Source organism: Oryx dammah, unplaced genomic scaffold (assembly GCF_014754425.2).
Source record: "Oryx dammah isolate SB20612 unplaced genomic scaffold, SCBI_Odam_1.1 HiC_scaffold_24, whole genome shotgun sequence".
NCBI classification, from domain to species: Eukaryota; Metazoa; Chordata; class Mammalia; order Artiodactyla; family Bovidae; genus Oryx; species Oryx dammah.
In genome coordinates, this window is record NW_024070208.1 from 30,129,862 (window position 1) to 30,153,725 (window position 23,864).

The window sequence follows — 23,864 nt, forward strand, 5'->3', positions numbered from 1 at the left end:
GCTGTTTCAAATCCTGAAAGATGATGCTGTGAAAGGGCTGCACTCAATATGCCAGCAAATTTGGACAACTCAGGAGTGGCCACAGGATGGAAAAGGTCAGTTTTCATTCTAATTCCAAAGAAAGGCAATGCCAAAGAATGCTCAAACTACCACACAGTGGCACTCATCTCACATGCTAGTAAAGTAATGCTCAAAATTCTCCAAGCCAGACTTCAGCAATACATGAACCATGAACTTCCTGATGTTCAAGCTGGTTTTAGAAAAGGCAGAGGAACCAGAGATCAAATTGCCAACATCCGCTGGATCATGGAAAAAGCAAGAGAGTTCCAGAAAAACATTTATTTCTGCTTTATTGACTATGCCAAAGCCTTTGACTGTGTGGATCACAATAAACTGGAAAATTCTGAGAGATGGGAATATCAGACCACCTGACCTGCCTCTTGAAAAATCTGTATGCAGGTCAGGAAGCAGCAGTTAGAACTGGACATGGAACAACAGACTGGTTCCAAATAGGAAAACGAGTACGTCAAGGCTGTATATTGTCACCCTGCTTATTTAACTTCTATGCAGAGTACATCATGAGAAACGCCGGACTGGAAGAAACACAAGCTGGAATCAAGATTGCCGGGAGAAATATCAATAACCTCAGATATGCAGATGACACCACCCTTATGGCAGAAAGTGAAGAGGAACTCAAAAGCCTCTTGATGAAAGTGAAAGTGGAGAGTGAAAAAGTTGGCCTAAAGCTAAACATTCAGAAAACAAAGATCATGGCATCCGGTCCCATCACTTCATGGGACATAGATGAGGAAACAGTGGAGACAGTGTCAGACTTTATTTTGGGGGGCTCCAAAATCACTGCAGATGGTGACTGCAGCCATGAAATTAAAAGACACTTACTCCTTGGAAGAAAATATATAACCAACCTAGATAGTATATTCAAAAGCAGAGACATTACTTTGCTGACTAAGGTCTGTCTAGTCAAGGCTATGGTTTTTCCTGTGGTCATGTATAGATGTGAGAGTTGGACTGTGAAGAAGGCTGAGTGCCGAAGAATTGATGCTTTTGAACTGTGGTGTTGGAGAGGACTCTTGAGAGTCCCTTGGACTGCAAGGAGATCCAACCAGTCCATTCTGAAGGAGATCAGCCCTGGGATTTCTTTGGAAGGAATGATGCTGAAGCTGAAACTCCCAGTACTTTGGCCACCTCATGTGAAGAGTTGACTCACTGGAAAAGACTCTGATGCTGGGAGGGATTGGGGGCAGGAGGAGAAGGGGATGACAGAGGATGAGATGGCTGGATGGCATCACTGATTCGATGGGCGTGAGTAGGAGTGAACTCCGGGAGTTGGTGAGGGACAGGGAGACCTGGCGTGCTGCGATCCATGGGGTCGCAAAGAGTCGGACACGACTGAGCGACTGAACTGAACTGAACTGAGGCACTTGATAGAGGTGAGGAAAATGGAAGTTTAATAAGCTTAAAAGAGAGAAGACAAAGAAAAAAAGAGGAGAGAGAGTAGGTGTGGGGTCAAACAATTACCCTAAGTTGGCTCTGCAGTGGTGTGTCACCTGAACAGCTTACCAGAGCTCCTGACAGAGAGAAGCACTTTGGCAATTCATAAAGCTATGCTAACTCACACTTCTGAAAAGCAAGTTGCAGTCATCACTTTCAATACTACACACTGGGGGAAAAAAAAAAGTAAATCCACATTCACTTTGTTCTAAAAATAGTAAGGCAATTTAAACTCACTTTTCTAATACCATTTTTCTTATTTGTGACTTATTGTTGCAATTGTTACACGGACCAAAATGGGCAGCCTTAAGTGGGTGCCACTCAGGGATGACATTTGTAAAGGTGACCAGATTCTTCATACATCTATTAAAAAAAAAAGAGAGACATAATTTTGATTAAGTTAAATTCATTCATGTTACCTTACATCAACGACTAAAACAGAAAGCACTTTCCTTTATTTATTCATACTTTCCTATTCCCGCAAAAGTATGTCAATGTTCCCTCCTAACCCTACCCTAGTAAAGTTTTCTGTAAGGACTCTCCAAATTAATTACCTATAGTTTCTCAGCTATGAGATGAAAATGTTAAAGGCAGGGTTTCTCAAGGGCAATCCTGCTGCTATATATTTTGCACTGGGTTATTCTTTGCTGGAGGGCACTGACCTGTGCACTGGAGGATGTTGGGCCTCATTCCTGGCCTCTCTACACACGAGAGGCCATAACAGCCTCCAGCTGCAGCAACTAGCTATCTCCAGACACTGCCAAATGTCCCACGGGGCAGGAAAGAGCCCTGAGTGAAGGACCACTGCTTTGAGGCTTTCAAATGTATTAAGAGTTCATCCTTACTCAAAAAATTCACCATCTGGCTATCCATTACTAACAACCAAAAATGAAAAGGGGCACTTACAAAAACATATATTCGGGAATAGCAACAAGTTAATTATTTTGATTCTTAAACTATAAGAATATCAGTTGTGAAAAAATATGGTTTTCACGAGTTCTAAATTTTGCACTTTAAGCCTGAATATTTGATAGCAACAGCATCTGCAAACATGATCTTTACAGATGCACACTACAATTCAACTCGATTAACAGTATCTTTAAAAGAGCAATTATTTATTATCTAAGAGACACCACCTTCTTTTATAAATAACAAATACCAGTAACTTATATGTGAGGTAAGCACAGGCTGTTACAAATAGATCAATTCTCAGGGAAGCTAACATTTTAAAGGCAAAGCCACATAAAGGTATCAACAAATGCACTGACTGTTACTTCTGCTACATTCTCAGTTTCCAAAGATAAATATTAAGTAAAAGCTCCTATTTTTCATTAATAAAAGGGAGTTTGTCTCAGCAAATAAGCATTAATGCCCCACATGACATCTCACATCCCTGAGCAGGTATTACATATAAGGCACTAAGCCAAACTCACCTACCAAAACATCCCTGAGGCAGGCACTCTTTTCATCCCCATTTTACAGATGAGGAAAATGAGACACATCAGATGATAAACCCGACAGACATGAAATGAGTTCAGGGAGCCCAACTCCAAGGTCTTTAACTGCCTGCAGAAACTATCTTCCGAATCAAGTTAAAAGCTCTTAAAATAGCACTAAAGACAGCAGCACACAAATGAACAAGTTTGCGGATATTCTTCCACCAGATTAAGTGACAGTAAGTTTCAATGAAATGCCACTTCATTTTAAGCTTTTCCCCTCTAACTACTTTTCCTTTTAGAGCAAAAAACTCTAACAAAAAACAAAAAAAAAAGGGAGGGGGGCAAGTGGTTGGTGGATTCTTCCCCTTGAGCTCTCATAGTTTTTCTATATGGCTCCAAAATGCACTTTTCACTTTGTATTCAAAGCCAACAGATCAAAATAACTGCTAAGTCACTGGCCCTCTGTTATGTTTCCATGTTACTTCCCTAACTAACTGTTTAAAATTTGGCCAGAATAAAGATGATTTCTGCCGACTTCCTGGCACAGAGAATATGCTCAGTGAAAAGCTGTCAAACAACTGAGATACAGATTCTGGAAAAGCTATCATCAAGCTGACAGTTGTCTTCAGGCTTGTTTCTGTTATTTACATTATTTAAGACTCAGGTGGAGATTAGGCAGCATACCTCAATGAGCAGACAAGTCTGAGGGGACAGAAAGCCTAAGCCTGAGTTCTTCCACTTACTAGTCTGTCACCTCACGCATTAATTTAACCCCTTTCAAGTTTCAGTTTCCACATATGTCAAACGAACAGCAAGTCAGATAATTTATAGAACTCAATGCCAGAAGACCTAGAAGCAGACGTTTGTTCTAATACTCATACAAAGTTACTTAAGTCCTAGGTATGAGTGAAATGCTAAGTCTTACTCTGTTCCCTGATGGACAGGGAAGCCTGGTGTGCTGCAGTCCACAGGGTCACAGAGTCAGATATGACTGAGCGACTGAACTGAACTCTGTTCTAGTCCTTCTGACTTAACTGATTTGAGAAAAAACAACAAATGCTTCCTGGTTCTACAGCCTGGAATTCCTAGAGCATTGTCTCACACTCAGCTCTCCTTGACTAATCCTTAAATACCTGAAAATAGTCTCAATTAAGATAATGAATATCTGAAGTAGTATTTTTTCATATATATTTATTCAATAACTTGGAGACTCCAAATTTTCTAGTTTATTAACAGGTGAATTCAATAAAAGAGGAAAGGATTTACCTCTATTGTAACAGTTTGAATAAATGACCAACAGAACCAGTGTGGTCATGTTTTAATTGACAGCCAGCCAGTGACTTTCTCATATATGGACACAGCAAAGGCGTCGTGTCTGATAAATTTTCTCTCCCTGACTCCTCTTCCAAAACCTAATTTCTCTATTTTTTTTAATACGGCAGGTGTATGGAAGCAAAATAACTTTGCAGCTTCTTTCTTCTCCATGTTTCGTCCTGAGTACCAATCTCAGGGTCATGTACAACAATCGTGATCTCTCTAATCCTCACCTAGAGGCAGCAGGGAAGTAGAAAGCTGAGACAGTTCACGTGTAGAAGGATTCTGGTGGTGGCTCTTTCATAGGACTAAGGGAAGGAACGGGAGAGCATAAGTTACCTCTGAGATATGCTGCCAAGACTCTAGGAGCCTACAATCAAGTTTTCACAATGTTGAAAACAAGCAAACAAAAGCCCTAGTCTCTAATACAGGAGTAAACAAAACACATATGGCTTTGCAAAGAATTCTAAGAGGTATACTTACTCAGCGGGGAATCCAGCAGAAGTAGGGGAGGCAGGGGACTGTGCTACTTCACCATTAGTCCCCACTTGCCACTAAAGAACTTCTTAACAAAATTCCTTCTAGTAATCTATCAAACCATTTATGTTTATTTATTATTATTATTTTTGGTACTCTTTTAGTATGAAAAAGCAAGTAAATAATGCAGCTTCTGGGGCTCAACTTTTTCCTTTTAGCGGTGGAGAAACTTCAATACACAAAAGGAAATTTTATTAAGGGTAAAGACAGCAATGCTACAAGTGGAAGCAAGTTTTCTTCATATTTCATTACTTGGAGACATTTTCAACAGAATGAATCCACTAAAGAAAATAGAAACACTAACCTGTTTTGATACTTGTGTCCACAGTGTGAACATTCAAAATTCCAAGAAAAAGAGTATGTGAAGAGCTGTTCAATGTGGGGTTCTATTTTTAAGAGCAGGGGAAATGCAAACACAGGGCTTTCCATATCACCTTGAAGAAGAAAAAGAAAAATTATTGCTCATAATGAACTGAAAAAAAAAATTACAAATTGTCTTTTCTCACTATATTCACAGTATGAATATATGGGGATACATACATATGATAGAGTAAGTTATTCACAGTTGGGCAAGAGAAGTTTTCGAAGCACTTTCTAAAAATGCCCATCATTTTAATTAACACTCACTATCTTTCATTTGTCTTGGTGACACTTACGAAAACACCTAAGACAAAGATACAAAAGACTCACACTGTCTCCTCAGGTAAGCTTTTCTCTGGGAAAAAAGAAATCCTCGTAACTGTGACAGTTCTAAAGCATCATAAAAACAAAGCAAAAATATGTAGATTTGTTTGGTACAGATGCTAAAAATAATATAACTGGAGAAACACTGTAGGATAATAATTTCCAAGTTGGACAAAACCATGAAAAAAAGCCATCTCTACTCTAACTCTCTTTTCTACAAAGTGGTGAGGGCATGACGCACCAGGCTCACAGAACCAGACTCCTCAGCCACTACTCTTCTTAATCTCTTAACAATTAAACTTCAACAACTTCAAAACTAAAGAACATCTGAATTTTGTTGTCATTAAAACAAAAGCTGAACTGTGGATTCTGTCTTCCAATTTGGAGAGAAGAACGTTAGGAGGAGGATTTAGATTCTCCTCACATTCATCCTCCAATTGCTTTCCCTCCTTTCTATCCTCGGGGGAGCTTAGATGCTGCCTTACTGATTTGGCCCAAGGACTAATCCAAGCCCTGCCATCCTCTCCCTCCCCTGGGACAGCCTCACTTCTGACGTTCTCTTCTCCCAACCCTGGAACTACAGTTGTCTGGAACACAGTTGAGAGGAGTCATCTCAGTCGGCTATACTGAAAGGCAGAATAGTGGATCTTCCTGCCTAAGGATCAGTGGTCTTAGGCACCACTCTATCAGTATCAGTTGTCACAAAGGTTATTTTATAGTCCCACTGCTATTTTTGTAAAAAAACAGAAATCCAAAACAAAATACTTTTCATAAACAGAAATAAATTAATCTCCTAAAAATGAATCATATGCATAAAGAGTGTGTAGTATAGCATGAGTTTGTAATTAGTTATCAGCCTTTAATTACTTACTCTGTTGAAACTAATATCAAGTGAAAAAGTAAATAATTTATATCGCATTATGACAACATAATCTTTAGCTCTAAAAAATATATAGTTCTCAACAAATTAAACTATCACAAAAGAGCTCAAAACACAATTGAATAAGTTATATGATTACAGACCATTTTAGGTAATGTACATAGCTCCTAAATTGATCTTAATTATTTTTCCTTTGATTATCAGTTTTAGGTGTCTAAAGCATCCTATTAGAGAAACATACAATACCAAAGCTTATTTCTAATTTTGATAACCTCCTGTCTAAATTAAGTGGTTTCTCTGTCTCTACTGCCTTAACCCGAACTCCTGCTCAACCATAGATCTTCCTCAACTCAACAGGGTTATGTTCCAATAAACCTATACAGTGTGGAAAATATCGTTAAGTTGAAAAGGCATTTAATCCTCCTAACCTACCAGATATCAAAGCTTAGCCGAACCTACCCTCAACGTGCTCAAAACACTTATCATTAGCCTACTGTTGGGCAACATCACTGAATACAATGTCTATTTTATAATAAAGTACTGGATATCTCATGTACTTTACTGAACACTGTACTGAAAGTGAAAAGCAGGATGCTGGACTGGATCCAGAATGGTTGTAAGCATATCGGTCGTTTACCCTTGTGATCGCATGGCTGGCTGGGAGCTGCAGCTCACTCCCACTGCCCAACATCACAAGTGAGTATCATAGGGCTTATCACTAGTCTAAGCAAAGATCACAATTCAAAACTCGAAGCACAGTTTCTACTGATTGCATTTATCTCTTTAACACCACTGTAAACTGGAAAAAAATCAAAAGTTGGACCACTGAAAGATGGAGACCATCTGTACCTAGGTTGCTTGTTCATCAGGATGCAAACTTTTCAGTGACTCCTTGCTGTCTAGCTATTCAGGTTTCCTCTTCTATTACTGGCTCATTAATGTGTCTGGCCACTTCTCTATCAGGTTTTTTCTTTTTTTTTTTTAAACTGATGTACAAGAATTCTTCATAAGATATCCTGGATATTATTTCTTTGTTCTGTCTTTACACAGAGGTTTTAAACTTTGATGTAACTGCAGTCACCAATCTCTAGTAAAATAGTGACCGATATTTTCTTCCAAAGTTTTACAATTCTGCTTTTCGTGTTTGCTACTGCTAAGTCACTTCAGTCGTGTCCGACTGTGTGTGACCCCATAGACGGCAGCCCACCAGGCTCCGCCGTCCCTGGGATTCTCCAGGCAAGAACACTGGAGTGGGTTGCCATTTCCTTCTCCAATGCATGAAAGTGAAAAGTGAAAGTGAAGTCTCTCAGTTGTGTCCAACCCTCAGCGACCCAATGGACTGCATCCTTCCAGGCTCCTCCGTCCATGAGATTTTCCAGGCAAGAGTACTGGAGTGGGGTGCCATTATGTGAATATTGGAAGTTTCTAATTATGCTGTGAAGAAGGGATCTAATCCCACCCACACCCCCTCCCCTGCCAATCAGGAACCAACCATCACCATTAGGAAGAAACCAAATGGGGGTGGGGCACAGGGAGGTGGGCGGGTTTGGATCTGGACTTTCTGTTCTGTTCTATTGGTCTGTCTATCCTGGTACACAACACTCAAAGACTAAATTACTCTCTACACTTACATAAGTAAGTAGATACCATAAAATACTGGCTTTTTCCTTAAAAAAAAAAAAAAAAACATATATACAATGAAGGAAAGGAAATATCAAATTGAAGATAGCAGTTATCCTTGTGGTGAGGTAAGGAATAATTGGGAAAAGAGTATAAAAAGGGTATTAGTTGTAATATTTCTTAAGCTGTGAGTAGGGAGAACAGATAGGATAGCTTACAATGTGTTTTTTAAAAACAGTAATGAAAATGATTAAGTGTCTGGCTGATCTTAAAAATGTAACCAACATTCCAAGCCAGGACAGATTCTACTCCTCTTTCTTTAGTGGTTTAGAATACGTGTTAATATTCAGAATGAGGACACACACATTGTAAGATTCCAGCGTGTTCCCAGGTTTCCTTAGTAAGACCTTAAGCACTAGCCCCTCTCACTGCTGACTGAGGAGCGCAGACACACTGAGAGGATGCTGCTGTACAGGAAGAGCTGCACGCCTGCCCAACTGCTGTGAGTGCACAGTTTTCAGACAGCCCTTCTCTGTGATACAGAAATCCACATCCGAGGCAGCAGCAGAGCAAGACACAATCTTCCACGTATTTATCATGAGCACGGATAAGCAGGGTGATGAATCAGACTGGGGAAGAAACCACTCTTTAAAATTCCACTGGGAACTGAAGTAGGGAACCTGAATAAACATCTCAGGTCACTTCTAGGAGGGAATGGATAGCCGCAAAATGCAACATGGGAGCCCCTCAGTCTATACTCGGGCGATCTTATGGACAAGGCTCCTCTGGGATGAGTCTCCCACCCAACAGATGAGTGACTGGCATAGTCTACTGGGGGAAAGGACAGGGAAAGAAGCCCATGGTGTAACCCCTGAGTGCTGACCTGGCTCTGAGAACTGCATCCAGTCTGAAGGGAAGAAGCACATGCATGCATATTTATATAAAACAACTCCATCCTTGAATGACTTAACCAGTGATACATTTCGACCCAGATTCTCCCTTCCAAGAGTCTGATCATCCCAACTAATAAAACAGTATTGTATTTCCTTATGATGTAAGTATGTCTTTACAGTAGACGAGTAACACAGTTAAATTCCACAAATTACTTACCTAATGTACATCTAAGCTGAGGTTGAAGTCTAATAAAAATTTCATCTCTTACTTCATTCAGACAGGTCTCTATCTTTGCAAATATTTCTGAAGGAAGCATTTTACAATCTCCATCTAATAAAATATAGAACATTATTGATTTCTCATCAACCTATATCTTTCTATAGACAATTAACACATTATCAAAAATGAAAGTTTCTCAGCCAACAAATTTTCCAGAGACAAAATGGAAAACTACAAAATTCCTAAATTCTTCTTCTCTTTGTAGTATATCATGTGTGTATGCGCTTAGTCAACTCACTTGTGTCTGACTCTTTGTGAACCCATGGACTGCAGCCCATCATGGGGTATCCATGGGATTCTCTAGGCAAGAATACTGGAGTGGGTAGTCAATTCCTTCTCCAGGGCATCTTCCCGACTAAGGAATCAAACCCAGGGTCTCCTGCATTGCAGGCAGATGCTTTACCATCTGAGCCACCAGAGAAGTCCCATAGTATACCATACATTCCCTCAGTCTTTTTTAACAGCACAATATCGTTAGCACTGACTGCCTGGCTCAACATCATTCTGCCGGAGTAAAACCTTAGTGAAAGTTTTTCTCACCCAAATAATCACAGGCCTAACTAAAGAGCTACATGTTAATATTCTGCCCATCTCTGAAACATCTGAGGCCGTTTCTTTCAATGCAATTGTTCCTTATGCTAAGACAACTTCTAATCAGTTAATCTTCTCTTTATAACTTTTACTGAACTTAACTATATCTCAGGAACAGATAAATTTATAAGGAGTCTTAATATTATGATTACTTCCCAAACAAACATTTGGTATGTTTCCCTCCTTCTACTCTTTTTTTGGGGGGAGGGGGAGGAAGGAGGGCATGAAGGGATCTTCATTGACACCATTGCACTTTGTACAACTCCATATTCTGCTTTTTTTAACACAAATGTGCTTCATTAAAAACTTTGCAGACTAGTTATTACACTCCAACTGAACCGTAGTTTTATTGGCCATTCTCTATCGCTGGACATTTAAGATTTTTCTCTTTATTTTACTATTATAAATACTATTATCATGAACATCTTGGGGCACATACCTGATCATGTGTTTGATATTCTTTAGGGCCAAAGTCTTCAAAATTACTGACAGAAAACTAAGATTAGCAAAATTAAGAAACTAAGATTAACTAAAATTATTTTGAGTAAAAGCCTCCATATGCACTTGACTCTGGCTACTAGATCTTTTCACTCAAATCTCTTACAAGTAAATAATTCATATAGCCTGATCACACGCTGCTTGTGCGTTTCACTATGAGAACATCTGGAGTCTCCTGTAATAAGAAGTGAGCACTGACCAGAATTTTTGGTATCTGATCACACTGGAAAAAAAAGAGAAAACTTACAATCAACAGTAATGCAGCTGGATAATTACAACTATATTATAAAAATGACAATTATCTTGTAAAAGATGAATAAAATACTGAATAACCAAGGTCAAACTGCATAAAAGTAAGGATTCTCCCCTTCCAGACCCAAAAGGCCATAATAATTAAAACAGCCTGGCACTGGTGCAGCGACAGGAAAATATTCAAAGATGGGGAAACAATGTATAAGATTTATATAAAAGATTGCAAGATCAAAGTCAAGTTGAGTAACGATGAGGACAGCAAGACCTAGAAAGCCCTAATAATTAACATAGTGTGGTACTGGTGCAGAGACAAAGTGACTAAGAGAACAAAACTGAGCGCTAAGGAACTGCTTACACAAACTGGAATATGACAAAGGGGGCATGGCAGATCACTTGAGGAAAAAGGTGGAGCTAGAAAAACTGGCTATGCAATGGGAAAAAAAATGAACCCTTACCACACACCATACCCAATTACCTCCCATTGAACGAAGAATTTCAATGTAAAAAGCAAAGCTCTGTGACTGCTCAGTGAAAACACAGGTGAATGACTTTCTCATCTTGGATAAAGGAAACATTTCTGTTTAAAGCCACAAACATTACTAGCTACAAAAAGAAAGATGAACAATTTCTGTACATCAAAAGGGATCTTTAAAAAAGCAAAAGCACAAGATACAAACTGGGAGATGCAGCAAGCTACCTGACATAAATAAATAGAGCAACAAGGACATATAAAAGCTCAAATCAGTAAGCACATGACAACAGAACAGACAGGTATAAGACACAGACAGGCTTCACAGAGGGAACAGAAGGTCAATCTATATAGGTAGAGCTGTTCAACCTTTCTAAAATTGGGGAAAAGCAAATCAGAACCATTTTATATCATTCAAAAGCAAAAATCTCCAACTGAGAAAATAGCCAAGGGAGGAAATATGGATGAGGAAGCTCTCATCTATATTGCTAATGGGAGTACACACCGATACAACCACTCTGGAAAACCATCAGCCTTTATCCAGTCTGTGTGAATTCAGAGTCTATCCTAACGTAGATCCAAGGGAAATTCTTGGGCCCCGAAAGATTGGCCTAAAAACAGTCACAGCAGCAGTATTTATGATGGCAAGAATCAACCCAATGATAGATGAATAAATGCACTGCTATACTTACAAACTGGTATTTTGTCAAACTGGAAATATTACAAAGCAATTAAAATAGGTGAGCCACAGATACAAGCAGCTTTACAGATAAATCTTGATTAAAAAAAAAAAAAAGGTCCCAGAAAAAATACACTGTTTATCTTTTTTTATAAAGTTTAAAACATTAAATTAGGCAATATATTACTTAGCCATATATATGTAGGAAGAACTATTTAAAAAGAAGAAATGATAAAACACATTTTAGGATGATGATTACCTTCGGGGGGAGTAGAAGATGGCATGGGGAAGAACACATAGGTACGTGTAAATCACTGCAAATATTTTATCTTGGGTTGGAGGTGGTTCCTGGGTATCCTATTTCATGAAAAAATAAAAATATATCCCTCACTGTGAAGTGATTTTTGGAGAATTGTGGGATTATGGGTGATCGACTTACTTCTTTATTCCACTTTACAGCAACTCAAAAACTTATGAAGTTTTACTTTGATGGACTCTATGTTGACCACCACTGACCAACAGATAAGATACAACCACAGCCTCCTTACTCTTAATTTTTGAAGAAGACTGCCTTTCGGGCAGTCATGGTAACACAACTAGTATCATCTCAAGCTTCACGACGTGGTCCCTTTGGGCCCTGCTCCCAGGTCTCGACACAGAACAATGGGAACTAATGGCATCTTTTTCAAGCGCTGTGAGACAAGTTCAGTATTAGTCTCTCTTAAAATTAAAGAGAAATAAAATGTTATTACTAACCTTTAACTCCATCCAGCTGACTGGTGTGTAGAAGCTTATTGGCTTCATTATACCTGGTAAACAATCGCCCGAACACGGACTCCTCTTTAGAGCACAGGTCAGTCACAGTGCTTTTCAGCCCTTCCAAGTGCACCAGTGCTGACAGGATACAGTCTAACCAACACAGGGCATGTGCGTTTTTCCACTGGACACATGAAGTCTGGCAAAATGAGGTATGTTTGCTCTCCGGTGGCTTTTCCAGTTCAGATGTGCATCTTTCTTTTTGAGGGTGAGTTCCTTCAGTTCCAGAAACATCAACCATGGTAGCATCTTCCTCAGGAGCCATGTCAACAGTATCAGCTTCCAAAGCCTCATTCTGCTCCCAGCAATCAGCTGTCCTAACTGGATTCTGCTGTCCACTGTACAGTGAACCAGGTAAGCCTGGTGAGGTTCCATCATATTCTCCTCCATTATGGTTACTGTTCAAAACGTGTTCACTGTCAATGCCTCGATGATTTTTAGTCTTTTTGGAATCTGCTAAAAGAGGTAAATCTTCACAGTTGGTTTCCAAGATCTTTCTTTTTTGAGGCTTATTTGGAGTGTGACAATCTTCCAAACCCGGAGAAATTAAGTTATTAAGTGATTTAGAGCCTAAAGGATAGATGCACTAGAAAGAAAAAATAAAAATTCAGATAAGCTCAAGCTTTACTTTACCATTTCTATATCATGCAAAATATGTATAAAATGTTAGCATTAATTTGATATGAGAGGATATATAATATTATCAATCTAAATTTGAAGGAACAATGATAAACAGTTAATCAAAACTTTAGTCCTCAAAAGATTAGTTTTTTCCTAGTTAATTTGAATAGTCAAGGGTTTAATCTAAGCTATACCAGGGTAAGTTAACAAGCAAAACACACATATTTTTGCTTTAACAAAGAATCCAATGTTGAATGAATTAAAAATTCTAAGATTTTATGATGAGTGCACTATTCTTTTGGGGATAGGTATACTGCGTGGCATTAAAAACTAGAAAAGTAGTTTCAAAGTAAGAAGTTCCAAAGAGTAATGTCTGTGTTACATAGTTTTGAAACTGAGTATTAACCTGAGAGCACATCAGTGGACCAATTTTACAACCACATTGGGTCTCAGAATCAAACTGGCTGAATTTTAATGACTTCACCATACATGAACACAATTTCAGCCAAATAGCAAAAGTGTAAACAAGTCACCAAAATAACCAACGAATTTTCCCTAAGCTTGAACACCAGCAAAACATTTTATAAGACAGATGCAAGAAATCTAAATCCTGTGTGCCTTCACGTAAAACACGCCTTCTTCTATACAGGTATGGTAGACAGCCAGATCAGTGACCTCTAGTGAACTAAAGAACTATATCTCCAGGTAGTCAGGCCCTAGAGTCAGCCTTCTGCCACAGCCTTGGGCTTGGCCATGTGACTAGCTGTGATGGGACATGAACAACCAGGATGCACACGGAGGCCTGAAGCACTGGCTGACTGGACTTGCCCTCTCGCAGCCCTCTTTCTGGAAGATACTTTCTTAGTTCCAGCTATTGCACTGTAAGAATCCTAATTAGCCTTATGGAGAGACCCCTGTGGAGAAGTGAGATTCTTGCTGACTACCTGAGTTGAGTTCCCAGTTGGGAGCTGGCATCCACAGCCTGCCACACAGACTAAATTTAGCTGTACCAGCCAACAAAATGGGAAGTGTAAGAACGGCCTTGACAACCCACAGAATCATGTGTGAAGCCATTAAGTCACTTTGTCACTAAGTTTTGAAATAGTTCATTTTACAGCAGCAACTAACTGAAAGGCACTAAGAGAGAAAGAAAGAAAGATGCCCGACTCTTATGACCACATGGACTGTAGCCCACCAGGTTCCTCTGCTCGGGGGATCCTCCAGGCAAGAATACTGGAGTGGATTGCCATTTCCCTCTCCAGGGGAACTTCATGACCTAGGGATTGAACCCAGGTCTCCTGCACTGCAGGCAGATACTTTACCGACTGAGCTACGAGGGAACCTGAAATGCACTAAATCCTCCATTTTAAAATATAGCATTTTCTATACAAGTGAACACTATATTCCTAATATTGCACTTGTTTAGAAATTATTTAGTTTAACAGGACAAGTTCTTCATTTTTCCATTACTAACTAGTTGTGCAGTCACCATTAACAACTTGAACTTCGACTTTTATACCCTGAGATTACTTCCTTAACCCTACCACATGTCAGATGATATAGAACACTTTAAAATCAATAGTGGTAATTTTGTATTCAAAAAGTTGTCCAAAGATATTGAAAGCAAGACCTTGAAGAGACATTTGCACCAATACTCACTACAACATTATTCACAATAGCCAAGAAGTAGAAGCAAACCAAATGTCCATGTACAAACAAGTGGATAAAGAAAATGTGGTATACACATATTAACACAATAGAACGTTACGCAGTCTTAAAAAAGGGAACTCCTATCATATGGTACAATATGGATAAACTTTGAGGTCATTACACTAAGCAAAATCACAAAAAGACAAATACTGTATGATTCCACTTATATGAGGTACCTAGAGATTAGTCACATTCATAGACAAATTAGAGTGGTAGTTGCCAGGGCTACAGGGAAAAGTTGTTATTCAACGGGTACAGAATTTCAGTTTTGTAAGATGAAGAAGTTCTAGAATTCTTAAGTACATAATATTTAGAGGTTAATAACTTTCTCAGTGAGTCCCAGAGTTAATAAACCAACAGATAAGAGTGACAACATCTAAAGGACCCCATAAGGTTAAAAAAAAACTTCTTGAAATATATTCCCTCCTCTAACAAGTCTTAACGTCGTCATGTAATAATTCAGGAAACTGAGTGGAAAAATAACAGAGAATATTTAAAATTGCATACCAGACAGATCTAGAGACTTTGATTATCTACATATTAAAAAACATACAGTCTAAAAGCTACAAAATGAGCACAAATTTCAACAGTGAAGAAAAAAGCAAAAGGCTAAAACTTTGATACCATCTAAGATTAATACTTTACCTGCAGATCCTCACACAAAAAGACAGATTCTTGAAAACTAATTCGGTAAGTTTTTAAGGCTTTTAACTTTCCCTTCGCCTTACAAGCAGGGCAATACCCATCTGACAAAACTTCAGCTGAATCATAATTCTAAAAGAGAAAAAAAGTAAATTAAAATAGAGACACTCAAGATTTTATCAAATTACAAAAAGTTAAATGTAAAAGTAACCAGAAATTTTTTTTATAATTTTCACCTAGAAGCATCCTGGCAAGATATCTTAAAAGATAGCAAATAAAAGAAATGCATACAGGCTTTAATACCGCTATTATTCCAAAAAGAATATATTCTAGTTTTAAATATTAAAGTAGGTGTTAAGAATAGCATTAGTTTTATTTGCAAGAAAAAAAGTAACATTAGTTACCACTGAAAATATGTTCGACATTTTCAAACAGTAAACCGTAAGGTCTGTGTTTTCTTTCTACTTTCACGTATCAGTGAAACAGAGAGGTAAACAGAAACAGTCTTTCGCCATTACTGTAAGATTTCCGTGGAAGATACAATTTTTTAGAAATTAACTGGTAAAATTAAAACCAAATTTAAGTCTCAAAAACAGGAGGGAAAAAAACCAACTTTGCACTGAGGCAAAAAATAAGTGCACTAACTTTTCCCAAGTACCCCACCATGTGGAGTGAAGATTTCCCTATATCAGCCCCTGGTCCAACCACTGGCAAACCATTTCCACTCTTCGGGGAATCCGTCATTCCGAGTCATTGGCTAATTTATGTCCCTTGAAACATGTCAATAGCACTAAGGATTTCTCAATGAACCCTGGAAAAAAAAAAGTCAATAGACAATTAAACAAAAATCCTATTTACTTTGAAAAAGAGCTATGCTATTTTAGAAGATGGATATACATTAAGTATATTTTGAGAACTATATATCCTACGTTAAACAGATTCTAAAATTGTTATTTTGAAGTGAAAGCGAAATACCTAAATTTATTTATAAATCTAGCAAATTTCTGGGAAGAGGGCATAAACCAGCAATAGGACCAGTCTTCATAGTAGACTCATTTAAAACCAAACATCAAAACTTGTAATAGAGTTAGCTATTAGTTAACTATATCGACCAGAGTTTGAAAACCTAGGTTTTTAGTCTGTATACAATTTAAAACAAATATATAAACATTATATTAAGAAAGTACTTTACAAAACCCAGATCCATTGCGCTATTACCTGACAACCGACAAAAGAACCCCCTACATTCCTATTGCTTTCAATTACCAAGAATACATCACCAGCTGAGAACAGTGTCACTTCTTAAAAGCTGACAATAATGTACTTCATTTTACATTAAATAATTTGTAACAGAACAAAAATATAAACACTGTCATAGTACAAATTACACATGTAACAAGTGTTTTTTGAGTGTAGTCCCCTGGAGTAGAATCACAGTCAAGTCAAAATTATGACACTGGAGTTCAGCGTAAGGGAAAGTAATCGTTAACAGTAGTTTAGATTTAAAATACAAGGAAAACTAGATAAAGGAGAACTCTGGGCAGAGTGAATCACCACTTCACAGGGATGCTGTAGAATACTTCCAAGAAAAATGTTTTTCCAATATCTAAGAATCCATGATTCTATGACAACCACCTCCTGGGAAACTGGGGCTCAAAGATTCACTTTAGAAACTAGTTATGCTATTCTGTTTCACAGGAATATACTTTACACAGCTTTCAAGCCAAGGAATAATTCCAAAAATAAAAATTCTCTTTAGAAAAGCATCAGTGAATCTCAAGTTGCTATTCCTCAAGAAACATTCATAAGCAGGGTTTCTCAACCACAAGATTACAGACATCATAGACCAGATCAGTTTGTTGTGGAGGCTGTCCTGTGGGTTAAGGGGATGTTCAGCAGCATCACTGACCTCTAACTGCTAGATGCCAACAACACCCACCCCTCAGTTGTGACTGTATCTCCAGATGTTGCCAAATGTCTGTCAAATGTTGCCAACCTGGGGGGTGGGGTGGGGGTAGGGGGCCAAATTCAGCCCATTGAGTATCACTGCCAAAAGGGTTAAAAAACAAGTTTAGTGCTTTTTCCTTTTAAGTTCCTCAGGGACAACACCAATTTGTTAACTCTGGCTGGTTCTGTTTATAACCTACTCACAGAAGGGAACTATACAGGAAGAGTCAAACTTTTAGGATTCAAGAGTGGCTAAAAGCACCAGCTTTAGGTTCAAAACTGTATTTGGAAAATTAGATGATTCTAAGAATTAAATCATGTATGGATGTGAGAGTTGGACTGCGAAAAAAGCTGAGCGCCGAAGAATTGATGCTTTTGAACTGTGGTGTTGGAGAAGACTCTTGAGAGTCCCTTGACTGCAAGGAGATCCAACCAGTCCATTCTGAAGGAGATCAGCCCTGGGATTTCTTTGGAGGGAATGATGCTAAAGCTGAAACTCCAGTACTTTGGCCACCTCATGCGAAGAGTTGACTCACTGGAAAAGACTCTGATGCTGGGAGGGATTGGGGGCAGGAAGAGAAGGGGACGACAGAGGATGAGATGGCTGGATGGCATCACTGACTCAATGGACGTGAGTCTGAGTGAACTCCGGGAGTTGGTGATGGACAGGGAGGCCTGGCGTGCTGTGATTCGTGGGGTCACAAAGAGTCGGACTCGACTGAGTGACTGAACTGAACTGAAGAATTAAATGCAATGTGTGTAAAATGTTTAGCACCTGACACATAGCAAATTTTAACTACTATTTAGTGCTATTTTATACATTATGCAGAAAACAGGCAGCATAGTTTGGATCATTCTGCAGTATTCTCCAAAAAAAAAAAAGGGGGCTGGTAAGCCATGTATCTGGAACAAATCTTCCTTGTTGAAAATTTCCATCTGCCTGAGGGATTAAGCAAACTTTTCCAGCTGGTTCTCTCTCTACTAAAGTAAAACATGATAAGAATTCAAATTTGCTCTCCTGATCCTATCACCCAACAATTTCAATGGAAAAACAGGTAAGCTGGTGGTTGAAATCCTGAATATGCAGAAGCCCCAAAAGAAAATTCATTAAAAAAAAAAAACAACAACAGAGGTAGGCTATTCAAGTCTTTCAAATACAACTTACTTGGTCCTAGATAGAAAACCCTGGGGTAGTTCTTAGAACTTAATTTATCCCTGAATGACTGCCCTCATTGTCCTCTCTACAAAAAACCACCTGCTCCTGCTCCTTTTGCTTGTATTTCTCCTAGACTTTGGCACCTCTATGCTTACAAACACACATACTAAAAAATTTGAGTGGTTCTCTAGTCAAAGTCGTCAAATTCTGTGGACAGTTCTTTGGAAGCATCTCAAACCCCCACTTCTGTCTTCATCTCCATCTCCACTCCTTATCACTGCCAAAGTGATGCTTTTATTAAAGAAAAACAAGTCTGAGTCTGTCGCTGCCCAGCTTAAAATCAAGTAATGACTCCAGTCTGATTACAGTAAAGTCCAAACAGCTCCGTGCGTTTGTGTTCAGTTGTTCAGGGTTATCTGAGGGCAATGCTAAGACCTAAATACCATCGCACTGTGAGACCACTGCCTTTCCAGTCTTACCGTCTGCTCCACTTCACCCTCCCCGTTTTTTGTTTTGTTTTGAGCCGCTCCCCATCCCCCACTTTTTTCATTACTTCTGTGAACCACTGACGCTCCAGAAGCCCAAATGTCAAGTACTAACCCAGCACGGACCCAGTTACAGCCACAAAGCGTCAAGTTGGCCCGGGGGCTAGCGAAAGCAGCAATTAAGCTGAAGTCACAGCCCAGCGCAAAATGGGGAAACCCAGAGAACCAACTGCTCGAAGAAGGCCTTACACCCGTTTAAGCTTTCCCTCCAAGGAAGGGGGCTCGGCACGCGAGCTGTCAAAGGTGAGGCCACAACAGACTTGAAGCCGAGGGCTAGGGCTGGCTTTCGGCGCCCAGCCCTGTCTGGTACCCAAGCCAGCCGTCCTGAATCACAGACCAGGAGACGTGAGTTTCAAAACCCAACCTTGGAAACCCGAGGAGACGCAGGGTTCCGTTAATTCACGGTCCTTATGAAGGAGGGGCGGGGGGCGGGGGTAAGGGGAAACCTCTGATTTCTCTTCAGCATTTACCTCTCTGAGTCCAAGCGAATGAATCTGTGACTCTTAACACCTTACTCACCAAGCCTTCCCCCCAACCAGCCTAGCCCCTCCTTTCAACCAGCGTAGTACCCCCACAGATCACCCCAGCTCCATCCGCTTTTCCTATTTCAGAAGCTGAAGGAAGCTACTCCGTCTTTTCTCTTACCTGCCACCGGCTCGGCCCTTCCTCGCGTCCGGGTCGCTCGGAACTCCCGTTCCAACTGGAGCTCCCACGCCAGTGTGCGACGTTCAACCCACGTTCTCCTCAGCCCGCTCCTCCCCCCGAGCCCCTCCGCTAGGAAAGCAGCTTCCGGTTTGAGTCCTCGGAGAAACACTTCCCCTTCCGGCTCTGCGTGGGGGCCCTGAAAGGGCGTATGCCGGGCAGGGAAGGCGAAGACGGGAGCACTTCCGGTGGGCCTCCGCAGAGAGGCGTGGCTTTCCGCTCGGCCGCCGCAGCCGCAGTTGTAGCTGCGGCGACGACTAGGGGCGGGGCCGGTGGCTGCAAGAGCCCGCCATATGTGAGTGGCTGGTTTTGGGGAGGCGACGTTTCTGGAAGCTGCTGGAAAGCGCCCGGGTGGCGGAGGTGACGCCGGCGGCCAGGCGGGGGAAGGCGGGGGAGAGTGGGGCGTGATTAAAACTAGTGCGCGGCCGGCAGCGGAGGGATTACGCTAAGGAAAGAACCCGGCGCGCGTCTCGTTGCGCCTTGGCCGGGCGAGCCCGGGTCGAAAGCCGACGCCCCCTGAGTGGCTTGGGTGGGCCGGCGGGCGGGTGAGGAGCGAAGCCCCCCCCACAGCTGGCGGAGGGTGCGATGCAGGGGCTCTTGGCAGGCGCCCGCCCGCCGCGCCGAGGTTTCCGCGTCGGGGCGGGCGGCGCGGGGCCCCCGTTGTCCGCTCTCATGAAAGCCTCGGTGAGAGCCGAGCTGCCACAGAGCCTGTTCACAAAGGGTCACCACACACGGAGCTGCCCCTCCCTGTCTCCCTAAACCCCCGTCTGCGAGGCCAGGGCCTTTTGCACCAGGATTCTGGGTGTTTCTCCTCCTTTCCTCCCTCCCAGATCTTCTCACGGTAAGGGGAGTAGCCGCAGCACGGGGACCCCATTCTTAGCTAGTCAGGGGCCGAGATGTCCCTAGCGCGCTCCTGTCAGCTGCCCTGCCTTGTAACTTCAGAGAAAGGGGGAGTTCTCCATGAGCCGATGAGTTTTCAGGCTCTGCTTTCGTAGGAAGGTCCTGTGGCTTCACGGACATCGTGACCGCGCGTGCTTTCTTGAGTCTTGCATCCTGAATCTTGGGGGCAGCATATTCCAGAAGTCCTTGGCTCGGTTGATCTGCGTCCTAGAATAACAACATGTTTCTGACCCATTTCCTTACAGAATAGTCACCACTGGCATTTTGGTCTGTGGGGCTTTTTTTTTAAAGTGGTCTCAAGCTAAGTAATTTAAATATTTAATGCTGATCGTTTTCATAAGATCGTATAGAGGAAGTCAGTCCCCTGTACCAAGAAATCCAGTGAGAAGGATTTTAGTTCGTTACTACTGAATGTAAACAGCTAAGATATGGACCAGGGAGTTTGTTTTTCTCCAGACTGAAAAATAGTCTGGTTAGTTTTTGTTCACCTTTTTTGTTGTACTAGGTAAGTAACGTGCTGGTATATTTGTTGTTAAGATCTAGCTTATTAGATTTTATTTTTCTTATTTTAACGAATTAGGAAAATATAAGAAGGTAGTATTTCGTTCTGAAATAGTAGCTAAAACTCAAGATTTATTACATTTTCACACTTGGTATTTCCATTTTTAGAATGGAATACACTTTTCTGTGATAAACACTTGCTGAATGTTAATGTCATATATTGAACAAAGTAACTGATTCAGTTAAAATGTCCATACAATTTTAAGACTGAAAATCAACATCCCCAGACTGAATCATATCAAACATTGTTGTCTGCAGAGTTGATTTGTAGTCTTTCAGTGCAAATTGGGTATTTTGCTGAGGAAAAAAATCTAATAGTAACAGAAGCAAAGTGGAGGTGGGGCTTGAGTTATGGAAAGAAAAGAATGGATTTTAGTATGCTCGATTTTGATTGCAGAGCTTTTTCCATTTGTAAAAAGTAGAAAAAAACATGTAAGACTTTATATAAGATTGCTAATAATATAAAAGTTAGGAGAGATTGACTAGAAAATTTCCCTTGGTTTATATTAGAGTAATTATAATTAGAGAAAAATGTGTACATTTCTCACCATTATATTTGGAATCCCTCTTTCTATGAACATTGGTCCCCAAAGAGTGCAGTTATCTTCCCATAGAATTCAGAGCTGATTGCCTCCATACCCTTGTTAGCCATATGGGACAGGAGTTTTATTTACCCATTTTCATTTAAAAAAATAACTAACATGACCTAATCAAATGGAGCTTCCTTATTAAATAATAATTAATGAGCAACTCCGATAAGAATACAGTATTGTACAATTAGGATTCCTGCCCTCCTCCCCCCCTTCCCCTTCAGCTTTTGATCCTCTCTGCTAGGTTGGATTCCTTAGTGATAAAACACCTGTCTTCAAACATGGGATATAAAAGCTGCCTGGTATAACTGCTTGTTCTGGTCTCATCAAAAAGATGAGAGTTGAAGTAATTAATCGCATCTTGTAGCAGCACTGTTGTGAATACAGTCCATAATATCTCTACTACCAACATTCAAAAGGCTTTGAAAAGCAAAAGCATCTTAAGCTTGGAGATAGAATTCATTTGGGAGCAAAATGCAACCTGAACTAATGAAACGGTATATATAGTCTTCATTTATCCATTATGTTCTGCTGAAGAAATATTAATATGCTTGATTATGAGGTGCTGCTCTCGGCCACTGGTATGTAAGGTGTTTTGAAATGGTTTATGTGCCTTGTGACATTTTTTAATTCACAGAAATTCTTGTTTCTAAAATGCACCCAGCCCCTGGGTTTTGGTTAAGCAATATGAATGTATATTAATATTTTTGGCATTACACTTGGGCTGGTATTTGCATATTTAAAAATATAAGAAATTTTAGTTCTTGCACTCAGTGAATTCAGTTCAGTTAGGAGGATAGTTAGCATACTGTAATATGTGCAGTGAAAGAGATGTACACAACCTATTTGTGAATACAGCCATATAGTAACCACACAAGAAAATAGTATGAGAGTTTGATGTTATTTTGTATTTATAGACTATGATTTAGACAGAAGGTGACAGCCCATTATGTAACCTAAACTTAACTTGGCTCTGATTTTCACTCACAAAATGAGAAGACAGAAGATAAGGAAGAGCCCTAGAGCAGAGGCTGAAATTTTGGATTTCTAATCTTAATTCTTCTGCTGTGTGACTTTATATTCCAGAGCAACATACGGTTCCAAAAGCCAGCAGTGCATTTTTTCTGATGACAGAATAACATTCTAGAAGTAATTGTTGAAGTAATCATACAACACGTTGATTAGCAATCAGGAGGGCTTCAAATCAAAAAATGAAAGCTGATATAGAAGAAACACTCTTTCCTAATTGGGAAAAAGGTGTCACGTTGAGATGAATTTAATAGTCATAAAGACTAAAAGGAAATTGGTATTATATGGAAGGAATCTTGCGTTCCCCAGAGTTAATGCTGTCTTTAATTTAGGCAAGAGAATCTGCCTACATTTAATTTAGGCAGCAAAAGAATTGAAAAACAGAAGGTTGGGGAATGTGCTGTAATAACTTTTTGAAGCTGGCATTGCAGCACGTGACCCACACACACCTTTAGGACCTTCAGTTCAGTTCAGTCGCTCAGTTGTGTCTCACTCTGTGACCCCATGGACTGCAGCACACCCAGCTTCCCTGTCCATCACCAATTCCAGGAGGTTACTCAAACTCATGTCCATTGAGTCAGTGATGCTGTCCAACCATCTCATTCTCTATCGTCCCCTTCTCCTCCCACCTTCAGTTTTTCCTGGCATCAGGATCTTTCCCAAGGAGTCAGTTCTTCACATCAGGTGGCTAAAGTATTGGAGTGTCACCTTCAGCATCAAGTCTTTCCAATGAATATTCAGGACTGATTTTCTTTAGGATTGACTGGTTGGCTCTCCTTGCAGTCCAAGGGACTCTCATGAGTCCTCCAACACCACAGTTCAAAAGCATCAATTCTTCAGTGCTCACCTTTCTTTATAGTCCAACTCTCACAACCATAACATGACCACTGGAAAAACCATAGCTTTGACTAGATGGACCTTTGTTGGCAAAGTAATGTCTCTGCATTTTAATATGCTGTCTAGGTTGGTCACAGCTTTTCTTCCAAGGAGCAAGCAT

General features: G+C 40.2%; 1 protein-coding gene across 2 annotated transcripts in view; it reads right to left on the bottom strand.

Annotated features, from left to right (window-relative positions):
- The window catches only part of USPL1 (ubiquitin specific peptidase like 1), a 30,727-nt gene extending 7,387 nt beyond the window's left edge, over positions 1-23,340 (bottom strand). The window contains exons 1-7 of one of the 2 annotated variants that reach the window (XM_040267144.1): positions 19,731-19,865; positions 16,083-16,248; positions 15,441-15,569; positions 12,405-13,050; positions 9,097-9,210; positions 5,107-5,236; positions 1,750-1,875 (exon numbers count right to left, since the gene is read on the bottom strand). In XM_040267144.1, the coding sequence (XP_040123078.1) occupies positions 1,750-1,875; positions 5,107-5,236; positions 9,097-9,210; positions 12,405-13,050; positions 15,441-15,569; positions 16,083-16,181 (1,244 nt within the window). In that variant the 5' untranslated portion in view covers positions 16,182-16,248; positions 19,731-19,865. Of the gene's footprint in view, positions 1-1,749; positions 1,876-5,106; positions 5,237-9,096; positions 9,211-12,404; positions 13,051-15,440; positions 15,570-16,082; positions 16,249-19,730 lie in introns of both variants that reach the window. The other variant, XM_040267145.1, reaches the window with a different exon arrangement.
- Between the last annotated feature and the right edge of the window lie 524 nt (positions 23,341-23,864).